Raw genomic sequence first — 14,499 nt, forward strand, 5'->3', positions numbered from 1 at the left:
TTTGGCCGTGTGTGGCCTGGGCCCTCCTCCAGGCCCCCTCCGCCCACCCTGGGTTAGGACTCTGGGGACATCTGGGATCTGTCCCTTGAGGGGGGGGTACTGTCAGGGTTTGACACTTCCCCCCCAGTGTTTGTAACTTTCAGTTCTGTCTTGCCCCGCCTGTGTCCCATCTGCCCTGATTGTGTCCACACCTGTGTATCGTTATCCCCTCAGTATATCTTGTCTTGTCATTCCTTGGTTCCCTGTCGGTCCGTACTGGTTCTTCCCTCCATGTCTCCTCGTCGGTTTTCCCTGTTCCTGGTTTTTGTTTATCCTGCTCTGCAGCGCCTTGTGTTTTGCCTTTTTTGGATTAAATCCTTTTGTTTTTGAGAACTCCTGCCTCTGGCCTCCCTCTCTCTCCCTGCACTTGGGTCCTTTAAAAAACCATACCACAACAATACATCTCTTTAAGATAGACAATACAGACTGAGGAGCAGCACAGCGCTCAGCAGCGAAAGGACAGGATGGACTGCTACTTCAAAGGTTAGTGAAAGATTAATTTTGTTTTGGTTTTTTACTCCAAGTCAGTCTTGATTGCTATGTCGTTCAATTAAATATGCAAATATGGTTTTATTTTTTCTGCAACAAGAGCTGAATTCTGTCTTTCTGTGAAAACTGACCACAAACATTTGAAATGGAGAATAATATTTAAACGTAATGTTCTTTTTCTCCAACTCCAGGCTTATTGTGGACGGCACTTGTCCTCTCCACACTCCCACTGCTCAGCTGTGATGGGGTTTGCCCCCCTGCGTGCCAGTGCCTCTATACTGGTGCTGTGAAATGCTCCGGCAACAGCATCACAGATACACCACAAGGGCTGCCGCTCTATACGTTCACCCTAATGCTCAACGATACAAACATGACTGTCATAAATGAGCGCAGCCTGGCTGATCGGGACCTCCTGCTGCGCTTCAGTCTGACTCACAGTCATCTGCACACCATCCACCCACGGGCCTTCCACGTAGCTCCTCAGCTCAAGTCTGTAAAGCTTTCAAACAATGACCTCTCAACCCTTCCTGCTCACGTGTTCAGTCCCCTTACCCGTCTGGAGGAAATTTACTTGGACGGGAACCATTTGGAGAAAATTGCTCCGGATATGTTCGTGGGGCTGGAAGAGTTGTTGATTCTGGACCTGACACGCAACAAACTCACTAACCTTACATCAGACATTTTTGAGAAACTGACCAAACTCCGTATTCTGAACCTCGGCAGGAACTACATTAAGACGTTTCCTCCTACAATCTTTCAATTTCTGACTAATCTTCGCATGCTCAGGATCTACAACAATGAGCTGGAATCACTGGAAGCTGGGATTTTTGACAGACTTGTCAACCTGGAAGAGCTAAATCTTCACCAAAACGAGATTGCGAGCCTTCCGCCACAAGTCTTCTGGTCCCTGAGGAACCTGAGGACCTTGACCCTGTCTGGCAACCGACTTCAAGCTGTTCCACCCAAGAGCTTCTACAACATGCCCAATCTGACCAAACTCACCATTTACAAAAACCCCTTGTTATCTCTGCCGGATGAGCTGATGGGTCACATGCCTCTGATGACAGACCTTTATCTGTTTGCCACCAACCTCACCACTGTTCCCGGAAATTTGTTTGCAAACATGTCCGGACTGCTTCGGCTCAACTTGCATTTAAATGAGAAACTGAAGGAATTACCATCAGACCTTTTCTGCTGTCTTCCAAACCTTCAGAAACTCTCGCTAAGAAGCAACAACCTCAGCTCTGTTCAACCTCATATATTCTCAAAACTCACCACGCTGGCTATACTTCTCCTCAATGACAATATCATGACTGATCTACCTGAAGACATCTTTCAGAACCTTACAGGTCTTGTGACCATTGATTTGACAAATAACCAGCTGAAGTCTCTTCCAGGAGATATTTTCATATCAAACACGGCTTTGAATAGTCTTGCGCTGAATGGCAACCCCTGGAATTGCACCTGTGCTATCAGACGCATTGCACGATGGTTAAAACACAACAGCCATGTTGTTCTTCACATAGAGGATGTAATGTGTCACAGTCCAATGTACCATCTGCTCCGTACTCTCACCTCTCTGCGTGATGAGGAATTCAGCTACTGCGATCCAAAAAGGGTCACAAGTTACTTCCCAACACAAAGAGACTTACATGAGCCAACGCGACCAATGCATGTAATTGCGACCACTCCACTTGTAAAATCGACAACCCCAGAAACACAAAGAGACTTACATGAGCCAACGCGACCAATGCATGTAATTGCAACCACTCCACTTGTAAAATCGACAACCCCAGAAACAGAAATACCCTTACTGCCGACTGCTACTGCAGGCCAACCCAAAGAGAATCAGGCCACTGTGCATCTTTTTCATGACATACTTGTGGTTGAACAAGTCCCCGAGTATGTTCATCACAACCATCACAAGGGCTGGGTGTACGTGTGGTTTCTACCCTCCGACACGGATCTGGTTGGGTTCCTCATGTTTTGTTACATTTTTCTCATTTGCACAGGCATGGTGCTCATTCTTGTTGCCATATATGGCATGTATCGCCTCAGTGTCAGCATCAATAAGCTGAGGGCTGAGTGTGTATATTAGAGTTAACACACTCCGTTATCAGGCCTGCTGCACACAAGAAGATAAAATCCTCTTGCTAAATGACCGGTGTTTGTGGTTTCCTCAATGACGTTGACGAGTTACATTTTCAAGTGCGTCTTTAAGAGAGTCTCACTTGCAACATGCAAATTAGAAAATTATAAACTTGAAGATATTTTACAAGAATGAAGTTAATTTAACATAGTGCAGAGGTATGCAAGCATCAAAAATGTATGATATGGTATTTAAAGTAGGCATTTGCCACCATGTGTTTTTCTTTGTGCAGATTTTACGAATTTGTAATTCGATAAACTAAGAGACATTTATCAAGTCAGACAGTCCACCACTTTTTGAACCATGAGCTGTATCAGGAGTTTCAACCTTGTGTTTATGTCTTAACACATGGAATAGTTTTATGTACAGTAAATATACCTGCTTTTTTTTATGTTACATACTGGAATTCATACACACTTCTGATTTGTCTCACTCTACTGGTAAACCTTTCAAACTGCATGGAGAGATAGTGCTTTGGCATTTTCCGACCACTATTTCTATATGATCAGCACCAGTGAAGGAAGTGTTTAGATTCTTTACTTAAGTAAATCCAAGTGGAAGTTGTTACACTATTACATCTTAATGATGAAGAAAAAAAGAAAAAAAATGAAGTTTTGATGCATATTGTTTTGCCAGGTAGTAATTATACATGGAACATGTCATTTTAAGTACAAATACACAAGTAGTTGAAACACTGGTTTAATATAAGATCACTGAATAACATCGTCATAAGACCTAGTAAAATTGTAAGCATGCACATTCTGTAGAGCGTTACTGTTGTATCTGCTGGAGGATTGTGAGATAATTCATGACAGGAAAAGAAAGCAGATGCACAAATCTGCTTTAATTTTTGAAAACCTTTTTGTCTTGCTGATTTCTTGAAAGGGTTTTGGTTATTTGAGCATTCATTAAAATTCATGTTGTGAAAGAAAATCAAGAATTTAATGGAGTGAAAGCCGTAAGCTAAAGTGGAATAGAAGAATTCAAAAACTGTACATATATTTTTTTTTAGTTTAGTCTCCGTGTTACTTGGAGATACTGAAAATGAAGCCTTTCTTGTTGGAAATCATAGAAAAACTAAAGAATATAAATCCCTCTTTCATCATCAGTTACATAACATATGTTATCTGTTTTTTGAGGTGAATAATGTTAATGGTTTAAATGTACACAAAACTAGGGAGAGCCGATACATATCTGGAGTCTCACTGTACCTTGCACCAGTAAACATATGGTAGCTCATATCTCAACAGTATTTCACAAACTTACCACAACTCATGACATGTCCCTTTTGTGAGCTTATCTGGTTTTCACTAACGCCGTAAACAGGACTGAGTAAGGAATGTGCTTCCCAGAAGTGAATCACTTGTCGGGGATTGGAAAGCCCAGGCCATCATCCTCATTACAAATTTAAAAACAGGAAGCAGATTTAACTATGATTCATGATTTATAATGTCAGTAAAAAAAGGCACTTTCGAGATGACACATCCTTCTGCAAAACAGCATCCCTGTAATTTCATAAGCATCCATTATGAGCTCCAACCACAACAATGTGAACACACTGTACTTCTTTTGACCTCAACAACTTTCTCTATTGGAGCAGCTCAAGATCATCAACAACAACAAAAAACTACAACTTAACAGAGAGAACGTTTTGGATATATTTACAATGACTTTGTAAATAATCTCATACAATTAAAGATACAGTATGTGATATACTGCTAATTAGTGTGGGATTGATTATTATATTTAGTATTATTTCATGGGAGAAAAAAGACAAAACAACAAATAAATCAAAAATGTATCTGCTGGCCAAAAAATTTCAAGCTTCAAAAGAAAAAAAAAATCTCACAAAGTGCCAACGGATGCCAAAAATTCCATGGCAGGCCGGCGGACTTTAAAGTATAAAGCAAACAAAGGAGGATGAATTGGAGAATGGCAACCAAGTTCATTGCTATGGCAACGGGTGATTAGGCCTTTCCAGTACGTTGAGCTCATACAACAGTGGGCACACACGCCAACACACAAAGTGGGAGAGGGTAAGCATTGACCGAGGAAATGGCACTGGACATGGACAACAGGAATATCTGACAGCAGTTGAAAAACAAGCTGAAAGATTTTAACACCCGTTGACTCATCCATCTGAGATAGGCAAAGTTTGTCTGTGCTGAACTTCTGTCTATGCTGTTATGTCAGACTTTTCCAGAGCACATCATTATCTCTGCAGTTTTTTTTTTCTTTTTAATGTGCATGCCTGCACCTTGTTCCTTACAAGAACAGAGCCATGACAAACAGAAACATTTAATCAGAGCTAACGCAGACGGAAAAGGAAACAGGAGATTAACACCCAACAAAAAACTGTGAAGACTCACTAATGATGATGGATTCAACGAGTCCTCTAATCATCACTGCATTGACAACATTTTCTTATACTTTATGAATCTCTACCAGTACACCTTAATGAAAAACAAGAAAAGAAAACAGATTCATTTTTTGGAGCATACTGTTTCACCAAATGGGAGAAATACGCTTTTCTTTGGGTCTGGACTAAGTCCAGGGTTTTTGGTAAAAACTTTGCCAAGACTATCAAAATTCACGAAGCAAAGAGATGGAAGTGGTATGATATGGGTTGACAAAAAGGTGACTTCTTCATGACGTATTATAACTGCAATGACAGCTGTGATACCTTCTGAATATATCAGAGCAGTAAGTACCTCACTGATTCACACAAAACTCCTTGGTTACAATTTATGAGAATGACAAAGTAAGAAAAAGGATCTAAGAAATCTCTCAATACTGAACAATAAGATTAAGGATTTTAGTTTTTCATGAATACAAATAACTGACTCTTCAGTGTACATCTAATGTAGTAAGCAGCTTTTAAAGATTTGACACTTAAAACACAGGAGTGTACTCATTCTGTTGTGGAAACATGCATTTCCAAATCTCTCAGAGAAAAACAGAAGCTTATTGCATCACCATGTGGGACTCCAAGACAACCTAAATATAGGTATGGAAACTGTGGAAGCCCCAACTCCAAATGTATCTTTTTGCAACTGTGTTGAAGCGGAAAATAACTGATATAACTAACAAAGACAAACAATAGTTCATCTAACTTTCAAATGTAAGTGTATGTGATCTCTCATGTGGTTTTGTTGACGTGACATCTGAGCTGACCCACTCATTAAGGAATGGAAGTAGGTTGTCATGCGGTCATCACGGTCAGCACTTTGATTAACATCAATGTTAAATTCTTCCAAGAGTAAATAAAAAACATTATGTCTACTGTAATTAGCGGTTTCCTGAAAACACCATGACAGCAGTATATTTTTGGGGGGTGGAGCAACATCTGCTATACGTTAACCCCACCCTCGTTATCTGCTTTCCTGTGGCTTTCTACATGAAACACTCACTGCTCTTATTTTTTTCTTTTTTCTTTGAAAGTACACAACATATTTTAATACGAACAACAAAACACACTGAATACTGAACAAAAAAGAAAAATCCTCATTAGCCTACATAATATCGCCAAAAATTATATTATATTTCAAAGCTAGTAGTTTCGATATAAGTACTTGTGAATGATTTTAACAGAAAAATGTATTATTTTTGCTGTGTAATGGGGAGTGAACACAAGTGAATGAATAGTTGTGGCAACTTTTTGGGTTTAACTCCAAAGAAGAGGAAAAAAATCACAGCAAACCAAGTTCAAGTTGGGGGGGGGAAAACAATGAAGTGAAGATGACAAACCCTCTAAAATGTATTCAAACATTCATGCTCAGACTGCAAAATCAGTTCATGTACAGAGTAACAGAGCAGGGTGGGGCAAAAAGAGAGAGAGAAAAAGTGAGTGTGTGAGAGGCGCAGAGGGGGCAGGGGGACACCGAACTGAGCGACTGGAGCAGCACCTCCCAATGTTATGGGCTCAGAGTGGAGGAAAAAAATAAGCTGATTTATGAAAAGAGTTGACACATGATGCAGAGCGGGAAAATGTGATAGCGTGAAAGTTCAGACAGAGGTGGAAACTTTCAGAGGATTAGTGAAGCTGCAGAAGGAAGGGTGGCTGTATCCCACATAAAAGACAAACCGACGACCTCGCTGTATCTCCTCAGTAACGGCCAGAGACTACTGGAGGTAGGTTCTACTAAACGACATGTTGTTCTGCTTAACAGAGTACTGATGGCTACTTATTTATAACATATTTGTGAAAAATAATGTGGCAGGAAGAGTTCAGATGTTTCAAATTCATTTTAAAGAAGATAAAGTAAAGAAATGGTGGATAAAAGAAAACTATTCATTGTGAAAGATACATCTGTCAAAAAAGTTTGCGTCTTACTTAATCTTTGAGATTGGTGAATACGTTTTTTGTTCATGTTTAAAAGTTATTACTCCATAGGATTCTTAATTTGACAAATTACTTAGTGTTCTGAAAAAAATATGTTAATTTTTGATTTACTGATTAAAAAGATTGCAGTGAAAATGCTTTGGCTGTTATAGTGTACCGCAGGTCTTTTGGAGTGGTATTGAGCAGATAATGGTTTTGGTTGCAATTGGAAATGTGGTTTAGCTGTCATTGAAAAAAGAGTACTATTATCATATTTGTGGCAAATACTACTCAGGTTGCTAAAAACAACGTTTTCAATCATTTTATGTGTAGGAGACATGATGCTGCAATGTATCATATGTCTCAGAGGCACTAGCATTTCTTAAATGACATTTGCTGTTCTTTTAAGTAATTTAACGGTGCTTTATACAACTAGGGAAGCGTGTTGATAAAGGCACATTGCATTTGCAGGAAAAGAAATTGCAAGAAATTAGAAAAGCCCCTGACTTGGGTCTGAACTCTGCCACACCTTCTTCACTGGGTCAAAAAAAGGGAAGTGAGAGCACCACTGAAGGAAGAAGTACTGGGTATTAAAACTTTAAATCTAAATAAGTTTAAACAAAGATCTGCTAAAATGATTTATCATACTATTGTAATGATGAAGAGAACATATATTTTCATCTCCCAACGGGGGCCACGTACCACACCCTTCCCTTTGATTGAAAACAGGCCTGGTTATAAAATATACTGAGCATGTGAACAGATGTGTGGCAGCAGGGTGGTGTCTGATGTAATTAAAAAAAAGGAAAGAAAGAAAGAAAGAAAGAAAGAAAGAAAGAAAGAAAGAAAGAAAGAAAGAAAGAAAGAAAGAAAGAAAGAAAGAAAGAAAGAAAGAAAGAAAGAAAGAAAGAAAGAAAGAAAGAAAGAAAGAAAAATAATGTGTTGCCTCTGCAGCAAAGCTCATTTGAAGCTCTTACCAACTTATTTCCTTAGAGAGGCTCCTTCTGCACCCCAGTATGTGTCAGCCACTGAGAAACAACTTGTGTTTGTCAGCCTTAAGTTGCAGGATGGATTTCTAAGGAGAAGTGGGTCATGATGTTGGCACAACTTCATCCTCTGAGCCATTCCAAACAGGAAAAAAAAACTGTCTCAGCCTCAAACATGTGCAGACAATTTGTAATGCTGTAGATAAAACCTAGAAAATTTGCCACTCAGATTAAATTCCATTACACTGTACCTGCATTAGGAAGCTTTACTTCCCCACTATCCCTTAAACAGCTTTGGTGCCAATTTTTGGGGGGCCAAGACCCATATTAAGGCAACAGTGGACAGTTTTATGCAAAACTCTTCTGGTGCAAAACAAGAACGGTTGGACTGCAACACCTAGACACTGTTGCACATTAGAGCTGCCTCCGGTGTAACTGCCTCATTATGGCGGTTTTTTAAAGCACAGAGTGTCCCTTTGTGTTATGGAAAGGAGAGTAGTATCCACAGGAAACTCTCAATTATTGTTATCACGCAAGAAGCCTCCTTTAAATGCTTACAGAGCAGTGCAGTTTCCTTCACATGCAGACCCCTCAGCATTTAGAACAGCAACAATCCTTTTCACATTTAAGTTTTGTTTCGCCGCCTTAGTGGCATATTGACAAAGACTGACATCAGTAAGCATGTCACAAGTTCTACAATTTATCATTTACCTTTTTTTGTCTACGAAAGGTCATTTTTGACTTGATTTTATTATAACTACCTTCTTGTATCATGCACCCGACCTCTTCACACTTTGAAAGCTGTTTTTATTCAGGAAAAAATGTGTTTTAGAAGAGTTTCTCCTGTCAAATTTCCTGGCAGTGGTCATCCTGCTAGAAATGTGCACTGTCAAGAATACAACAGAAATAAGAGTTTTCAGGGATTTGCAGTGCAGCTAGCCACTACGTCAGCACATTCCGGGCTCCCAGAGGTGGAATTGTACTTTTTTTTTCGTAGACCTTTTTTTCTAATCATTATTATTACAAAAAGCTGTGTGTCCTTTTTTTCTTTTACACTGTTGGTGTCCAGCGATAACTCACATGTCTGAGCTGCAGAGATATTGAAAGTCAGTCATATTTACACTCATACACAATTCTGCTATTAGAGTTTTAAAAAACTAGTTTGAACTACAGTGTTTTGAAGAATCTGAATCAACTACACTGGCCGGCATTAACAGTATAAACAAAAGATGCTCACTTCCGAAATCGGCACGTCATCTTAATGCAGGGCTCTAAGCTGATCTTTCAAACACCTCTATGCAATTTGTAAAATTAGCTGTCTTAAATGTCTTTTCCCAAACTTTTTAATGCCTTTCTGGTACCAAAGTTGCAGAGTTTTGATCCAACCATAAATTTGATATGGCTCATGCGTTTGTTGTGAACTTAAGAGGAACGTTCCGAATGATGTGAGAAGCGATAAAAATATTGTTGTGTGTTATGTATGACTGTATCTACTTTAGATCAGAAGCAACACACACACACACACACACACACACACACACACACACACACACACACACACACACACACACACACACACACCTATCTATCTACCTCTTTATCTCCTTCTCTTTTGGTTATGTTTGTAATGGCATGTTGTAAGGAGCTAATAACAAATACACTGTTGATTTGAATGTATAACACAAAGATACAACACAAGATTCTTAGAAACTACATAGGTGAGGCTCAAATTTTACCATAAATGTGACATGGTCAAGTGGAAGTACTGCTGCTGAGAACTGAAGTGGCTTAGACGTGTTTTTTTTCAGAAAAATGCTGACCATAACATAACAAAATATTCAGAACTAACCCTTGCTGAAACTTTGTTTCTTCTGTTGTAGGTAAACAATGGATCTGACACCGACCTGTTATGGGTTTCTCTTTCTCTTCGTCCTCACTGCTGTTGTTCGAGCATGTCCACAGGGATGCACATGCGCAGAAACCAAAGTCAGCTGCAGAGGCCTCTCTGACTTCCCCACAGCTGTGCCCTCCTCTACAACCAATCTGTATTTCGAATATTGCAGTTTTTCCTCTCTGAAGCCAGAGGACCTCACAGATTTCTCTAATGCTCTTGGCAGCTTTCTGATTGGTTACACTGGTTTGAGGGAAGTGCGCCCTGGCACATTTGATTCCACTCCAAACATAGGTGCCTTAGCGATAACTAGCACTGAGTTACAAGATCTCCCTGAGGCCTTGTTCCAAAGTCTGCAAAGCCTGGAGTCTTTGAATCTCAAGTCAAACCAGCTCCTTGTAGTCCGGCCTCAGTGGTTTTCCTCACTGACAGAGCTGAGACAACTTGAACTAAGCAAGAACCTTTTCACTTCTATTCCTGAGGAAACTTTTCACTCTCTAACAAAGCTGCAGTACCTTTCAGTTTCCGGAAACAATATTAGCCAGATATCTGGAGATACATTCAAGAACCTTTCTGAGCTAAAACTCTTACGCCTTAGCAGCAACAGGTTACAGGAGCTCCCCATTAACAGTTTGAATGACCTTGTAAACCTGGAGGAACTGTCTCTGCAAGACAATCAAATCACTCACCTCCACCAAGACTTGTTCTCCAAGACTCCACAGCTCAAAAAGCTGTACCTTTCCAACAACAAACTGACATCTCTTTCAGAAGGACTCTTGTTTAACTTGCCTCTTCTTTCCCAGATCTCCTTATATGAAAACCAGCTGGAAAGTCTGAGTCCAGGGGTATTCGGGGCCATGGCCTTGCAGGAGCTGTGGTTGTATGACAACAAGCTGAGCCGTGTGGAAGATAACACATTCAGGAACCTGACTCAATTACGCCTCCTGGTGCTCAGTCGCAACCAAATCAGCTATGTATCTCCCGGTGCCTTCAGAGGTTTGGAGCAGCTGGGGGAAGTATCACTGCACACCAACCTGCTTACAACCCTGGAAGCCGGAACTTTTCAAGAACTGCCCAGTCTGGTCAACATTTCTCTGGAGCACAATTTTATTAGCTCCCTCCCTTCTGGTTTCCTCCATGGCCTGAACCAACTGGGACAAATAGATCTGCAGAACAATTCCTTCCAAAATTTCCCAGAAGAGAATCTAGTTTCCCTCACGGCAGCAAAGGAGATCCTTTTGCAGCAGAACCCCTGGAGGTGTGACAGGGACATTCTGCCTCTGAGGAAGTGGATAAGACTGCACCCCTCTAAAGTGAACCAAACCCTGGTTGTTTGTAAAACTCCTTACAATCTGACTGGTGAGATGATTACTATGCTGACGGATGAGGCTTTGACACCTCTCAGCTCTACTGAGACACCAGTGTTGACCTCAACTGAAAAGAGGAGAAGACCGAATACACCTCCACCTAAACGCAGCACTGTTTCTCCTGCCGTCAAGACCACACCCACTTCAGGTAGCGAAGAGGTCACCAGCAGTGGACAAGGGGATGGTGGAACAATTTCCAATCACACTTCAACAATTTTAATTGCCATTGCAGTAGTGGCCACTGTCATCATCAGCACTGTCATCATCACTTGCCTTTGTTGGAGGAAGAACAAAAGAGGCAAGGGAAATATAGGTCACAGGAATAAAAACTCTGTGCTGTAAACCTCAAACTGCGCCCTCAAAGACTAAACAAGCCGGGAACTTTTAAAGCCAGAGGGAACTGCTCAATGATGACTGTGTTTTATTTGAATGATAAAGAACACTTAGACGTTTGTAGATCATCAAAAGCTACAGAAAGGACTACTGCCGCTCCATTTAGAAGAATTCAGTGAACAATTTTACTCTGAATTCATCAGCTTTCAGTTGCAACTCTAAGATTTATATTATCAGTCTGCATTTCTCATCAGTGATGTCATAAAAAGAGAGGAACCATCTTACTCAAACTGCAAAAAAGGTTTCTTTATCAGCTTGTGGACAGCCTATTCTTTAATGTAAATTCAAATGAAGTGAAGCATATTTTTTTCTTAGTGAATGTAAGTCTGTTTCTTTTTTTTCTTTTTTTACTCTTTCGGATATTAACCTTGGCATTTGGGTATTGACTATTGTGCTAACATCAGTTCATATACAAAACAGGTGAACTTTTTTTTGGGGAAAATGGTCTACAGTCGGAGATGGAAATCTTAATCAACTATAACACTGTAAGCTGAATAAAGGCACAACTGTTCTTCAAGTTTTCATGGTTTTCTTTGTTAACATATCTATTTTATTCATAAAAATACAATTTTTATGACAATGTGAATTGCCAAACTTGATGGCAAAAAAGATCTGTCAAGTCAGTGATATTTTATCAACAGGTATAATGTAAAATTTCTTGCATTAGTTAGACTCGCCGCATTTCACATAAAAAAAAAAAGTAAAATATTGACACACATGATACACAACATGATGATAAAGTTATTATTATTATTATTATTATTATTATTAACTTAAATATTATTAATTAGTATTATTACTCCCTTCTGGGATTAATAAAGTATTTTAATCAAGTTGAAATATGAATTAAAAACTAAAATATGTTAAAACACACATCTCAATCCAGACATTTTGTCATAACTGCAACATGTTCCGGGCAAATTTGTAGGCTTATGGGAACATACAAATACGCCCAGGTTTGGTGTGTCTTTGATTGAATTCAAAGAGATCTGTCTGTGTCAGGTTTACTCTTAAACTCAGTAGTGTAGAATAAGCGACCCTCTTTCAGTGACCATTAATAAAATTAAACTTTATAGTTATGTGAAAACACGTCTTTTTAATAATGCTGTTTCCTTTCTTTGAAGAAAGTACCTTCATGTTTGACTGATCTGTTCACAGCAAATTAATCCAAATACAGAAGCCAGATACATAACACTGTGTGGTTTTGTAAATATAGCTGTGTCTGTGTTGTTTTGTGTATAAAAATGTGAGTTTTTCCAATAATGGCTCACTGTACAAAACCACCCTTCTTGAGCTTCATATTGTTTGCATAAATGTCAGCTTTTTAATGGTTATTTGCAGTATGCGAAATACCCATCCATATTCCATTTTTTTGTTTGTTTTTTTTTTTTTTAAACAGTGTGGCCCTATACAATAAACCAATACAATCAGCCTACTATAGCCTATGACAAATACACGCACACTTTTAACCATTTTAGAAGCACGTTGTTTTACTAACAGGAGGCAAAATTGTGCATTATGATGCAGGATCAGTGGCGTAGCCACGGGTGTGCCAGGGTGTGCCAGTGCCACCCAAAGAGACAGCTGGCACACCCAAAAATTTGAGGCATTTTTTGTTTTGTTTTTTGGTATAGTCTTCTAAGTATTCTAAATCTAGGCTAATCTAGGCTATTAGTATGTAATCATGATGTTCAAAATAATTCAAAATAAAAAATCTTATTTTTGCATGTAAAACCCCCGTCAGGCGATGTGTCGCGGCAGCTGGACTGTTAAACCTAAATTATGGTTCCGCGTTAAATCGACGGCGTAGCCTTCGGCGTAGGGTACGCGGCGACGCACAACGTACCATGTGCGTCGCCGCGTACCCTACGCCGTAAGCTCTGCGTCGGTGTAACGCGGAACCATAAATCAGCCTTCAGACAACTCATCAAACGGAAGGTGGATGGCGGACATGAGTTCCCGTCCATTATTGAAGTCTTAGACTCCTGCGACAAAGATGTTTTATCCAAGATTAACTGTTTGCATCGTATTCTGATAGCATTGCCTGTTACAAGTTGCTCCGTGGAGCCTTTTTTTAGTCGTCAACAGGACCAGAGCCGTCAGAGCGACGACGCTCACAGAGAGACTGAAGAGCCTCTCGGATCATGTTTGAAAAAGATGTGTGGATTTTCTGTATTTAACAGCGTTTATGTGTAATGTATATGATTAATAACAGCAGCACGTCATTATAGGCGCCCCTCTGCTCCTTCACCCGCCCCCCCTCTCTCCTCCCCGACACACACACTATGAGCTGCAGCTCCAATGCGCGCGCCCGCGAGCACGCGCTGGAGCGCGAGTGTTTTGGATTGACGGTAACTTTATGGAGAGGTAGAAAAAAAGGAGAGAGGAAGAGAGAGAAAGAATCAGGATAGGCAGGGGAAGCCAACAGGTTGGTTTAATATTAGGTGGAAGTGTAGGAAGAGCCACTTGATACTAAGTGATTAATATCTAAATATGATTTATGGAAAGATTGCATAAGCAAGATTTGCAATTTATTCAGAGCTATTAAAAATGCTTGTTGCACAAAAACCTAGATGCCCAGTATGGTTTGAATTTCTGCTGACCAACCTGTCCTTTTGGGAAAATTATATTATTTTATTTTATTATTTTATAATAAAACCATCAGGCCGACCAAATAGTTTGTTCTGCCTCTGGTTAAATAGCTTTGTTGATCATGCGTAATGTGGATACGTTCTGGTTCTGAGTGCATGAGTGTTATATTTCACTATGTTTGCTTCATTGGGCAGCAATGTGTGTGTGTGGTTATGTTTTTGTGATGTTTTTTTTTAGGACATGCATAAAGTGTGGTTATTATATTACTTATT

At 39.8% G+C, this 14,499-nt stretch overlaps 2 protein-coding genes across 2 annotated transcripts; both read left to right on the plus strand.

Annotated features, from left to right (window-relative positions):
• Positions 1-503: 503 nt before the first annotated feature.
• On the plus strand, positions 504-2,955 carry LOC133458773 (platelet glycoprotein V). The gene is made up of 2 exons (XM_061738974.1): positions 504-522; positions 720-2,955. Exons 1-2 carry the CDS (start codon positions 504-506, stop codon positions 2,624-2,626), a joined length of 1,926 nt encoding a protein of 641 aa, XP_061594958.1. The 3' UTR covers positions 2,627-2,955.
• Positions 2,956-6,548: 3,593 nt separating this feature from the next.
• Positions 6,549-12,152, plus strand: lrrc15 (leucine rich repeat containing 15). Its single transcript, XM_061738348.1, has 2 exons — positions 6,549-6,808; positions 9,865-12,152. The coding sequence occupies exon 2, from the start codon at positions 9,872-9,874 to the stop codon at positions 11,582-11,584; it is 1,713 nt and encodes a 570-aa protein (XP_061594332.1). The 5' UTR covers positions 6,549-6,808; positions 9,865-9,871; the 3' UTR covers positions 11,585-12,152.
• Positions 12,153-14,499: the final 2,347 nt, after the last annotated feature.

This window comes from Cololabis saira, chromosome 13, assembly GCF_033807715.1.
Source record: "Cololabis saira isolate AMF1-May2022 chromosome 13, fColSai1.1, whole genome shotgun sequence".
Taxonomy (NCBI): Eukaryota; Metazoa; Chordata; class Actinopteri; order Beloniformes; family Belonidae; genus Cololabis; species Cololabis saira.

Coding starts and splice junctions, on each gene's coding strand:
- lrrc15 (XM_061738348.1), top strand. CDS start 9,872: ATGGATCTGACACCGACCTGTTATGGGTTTCTCTTTCTCTTCGTCCTC.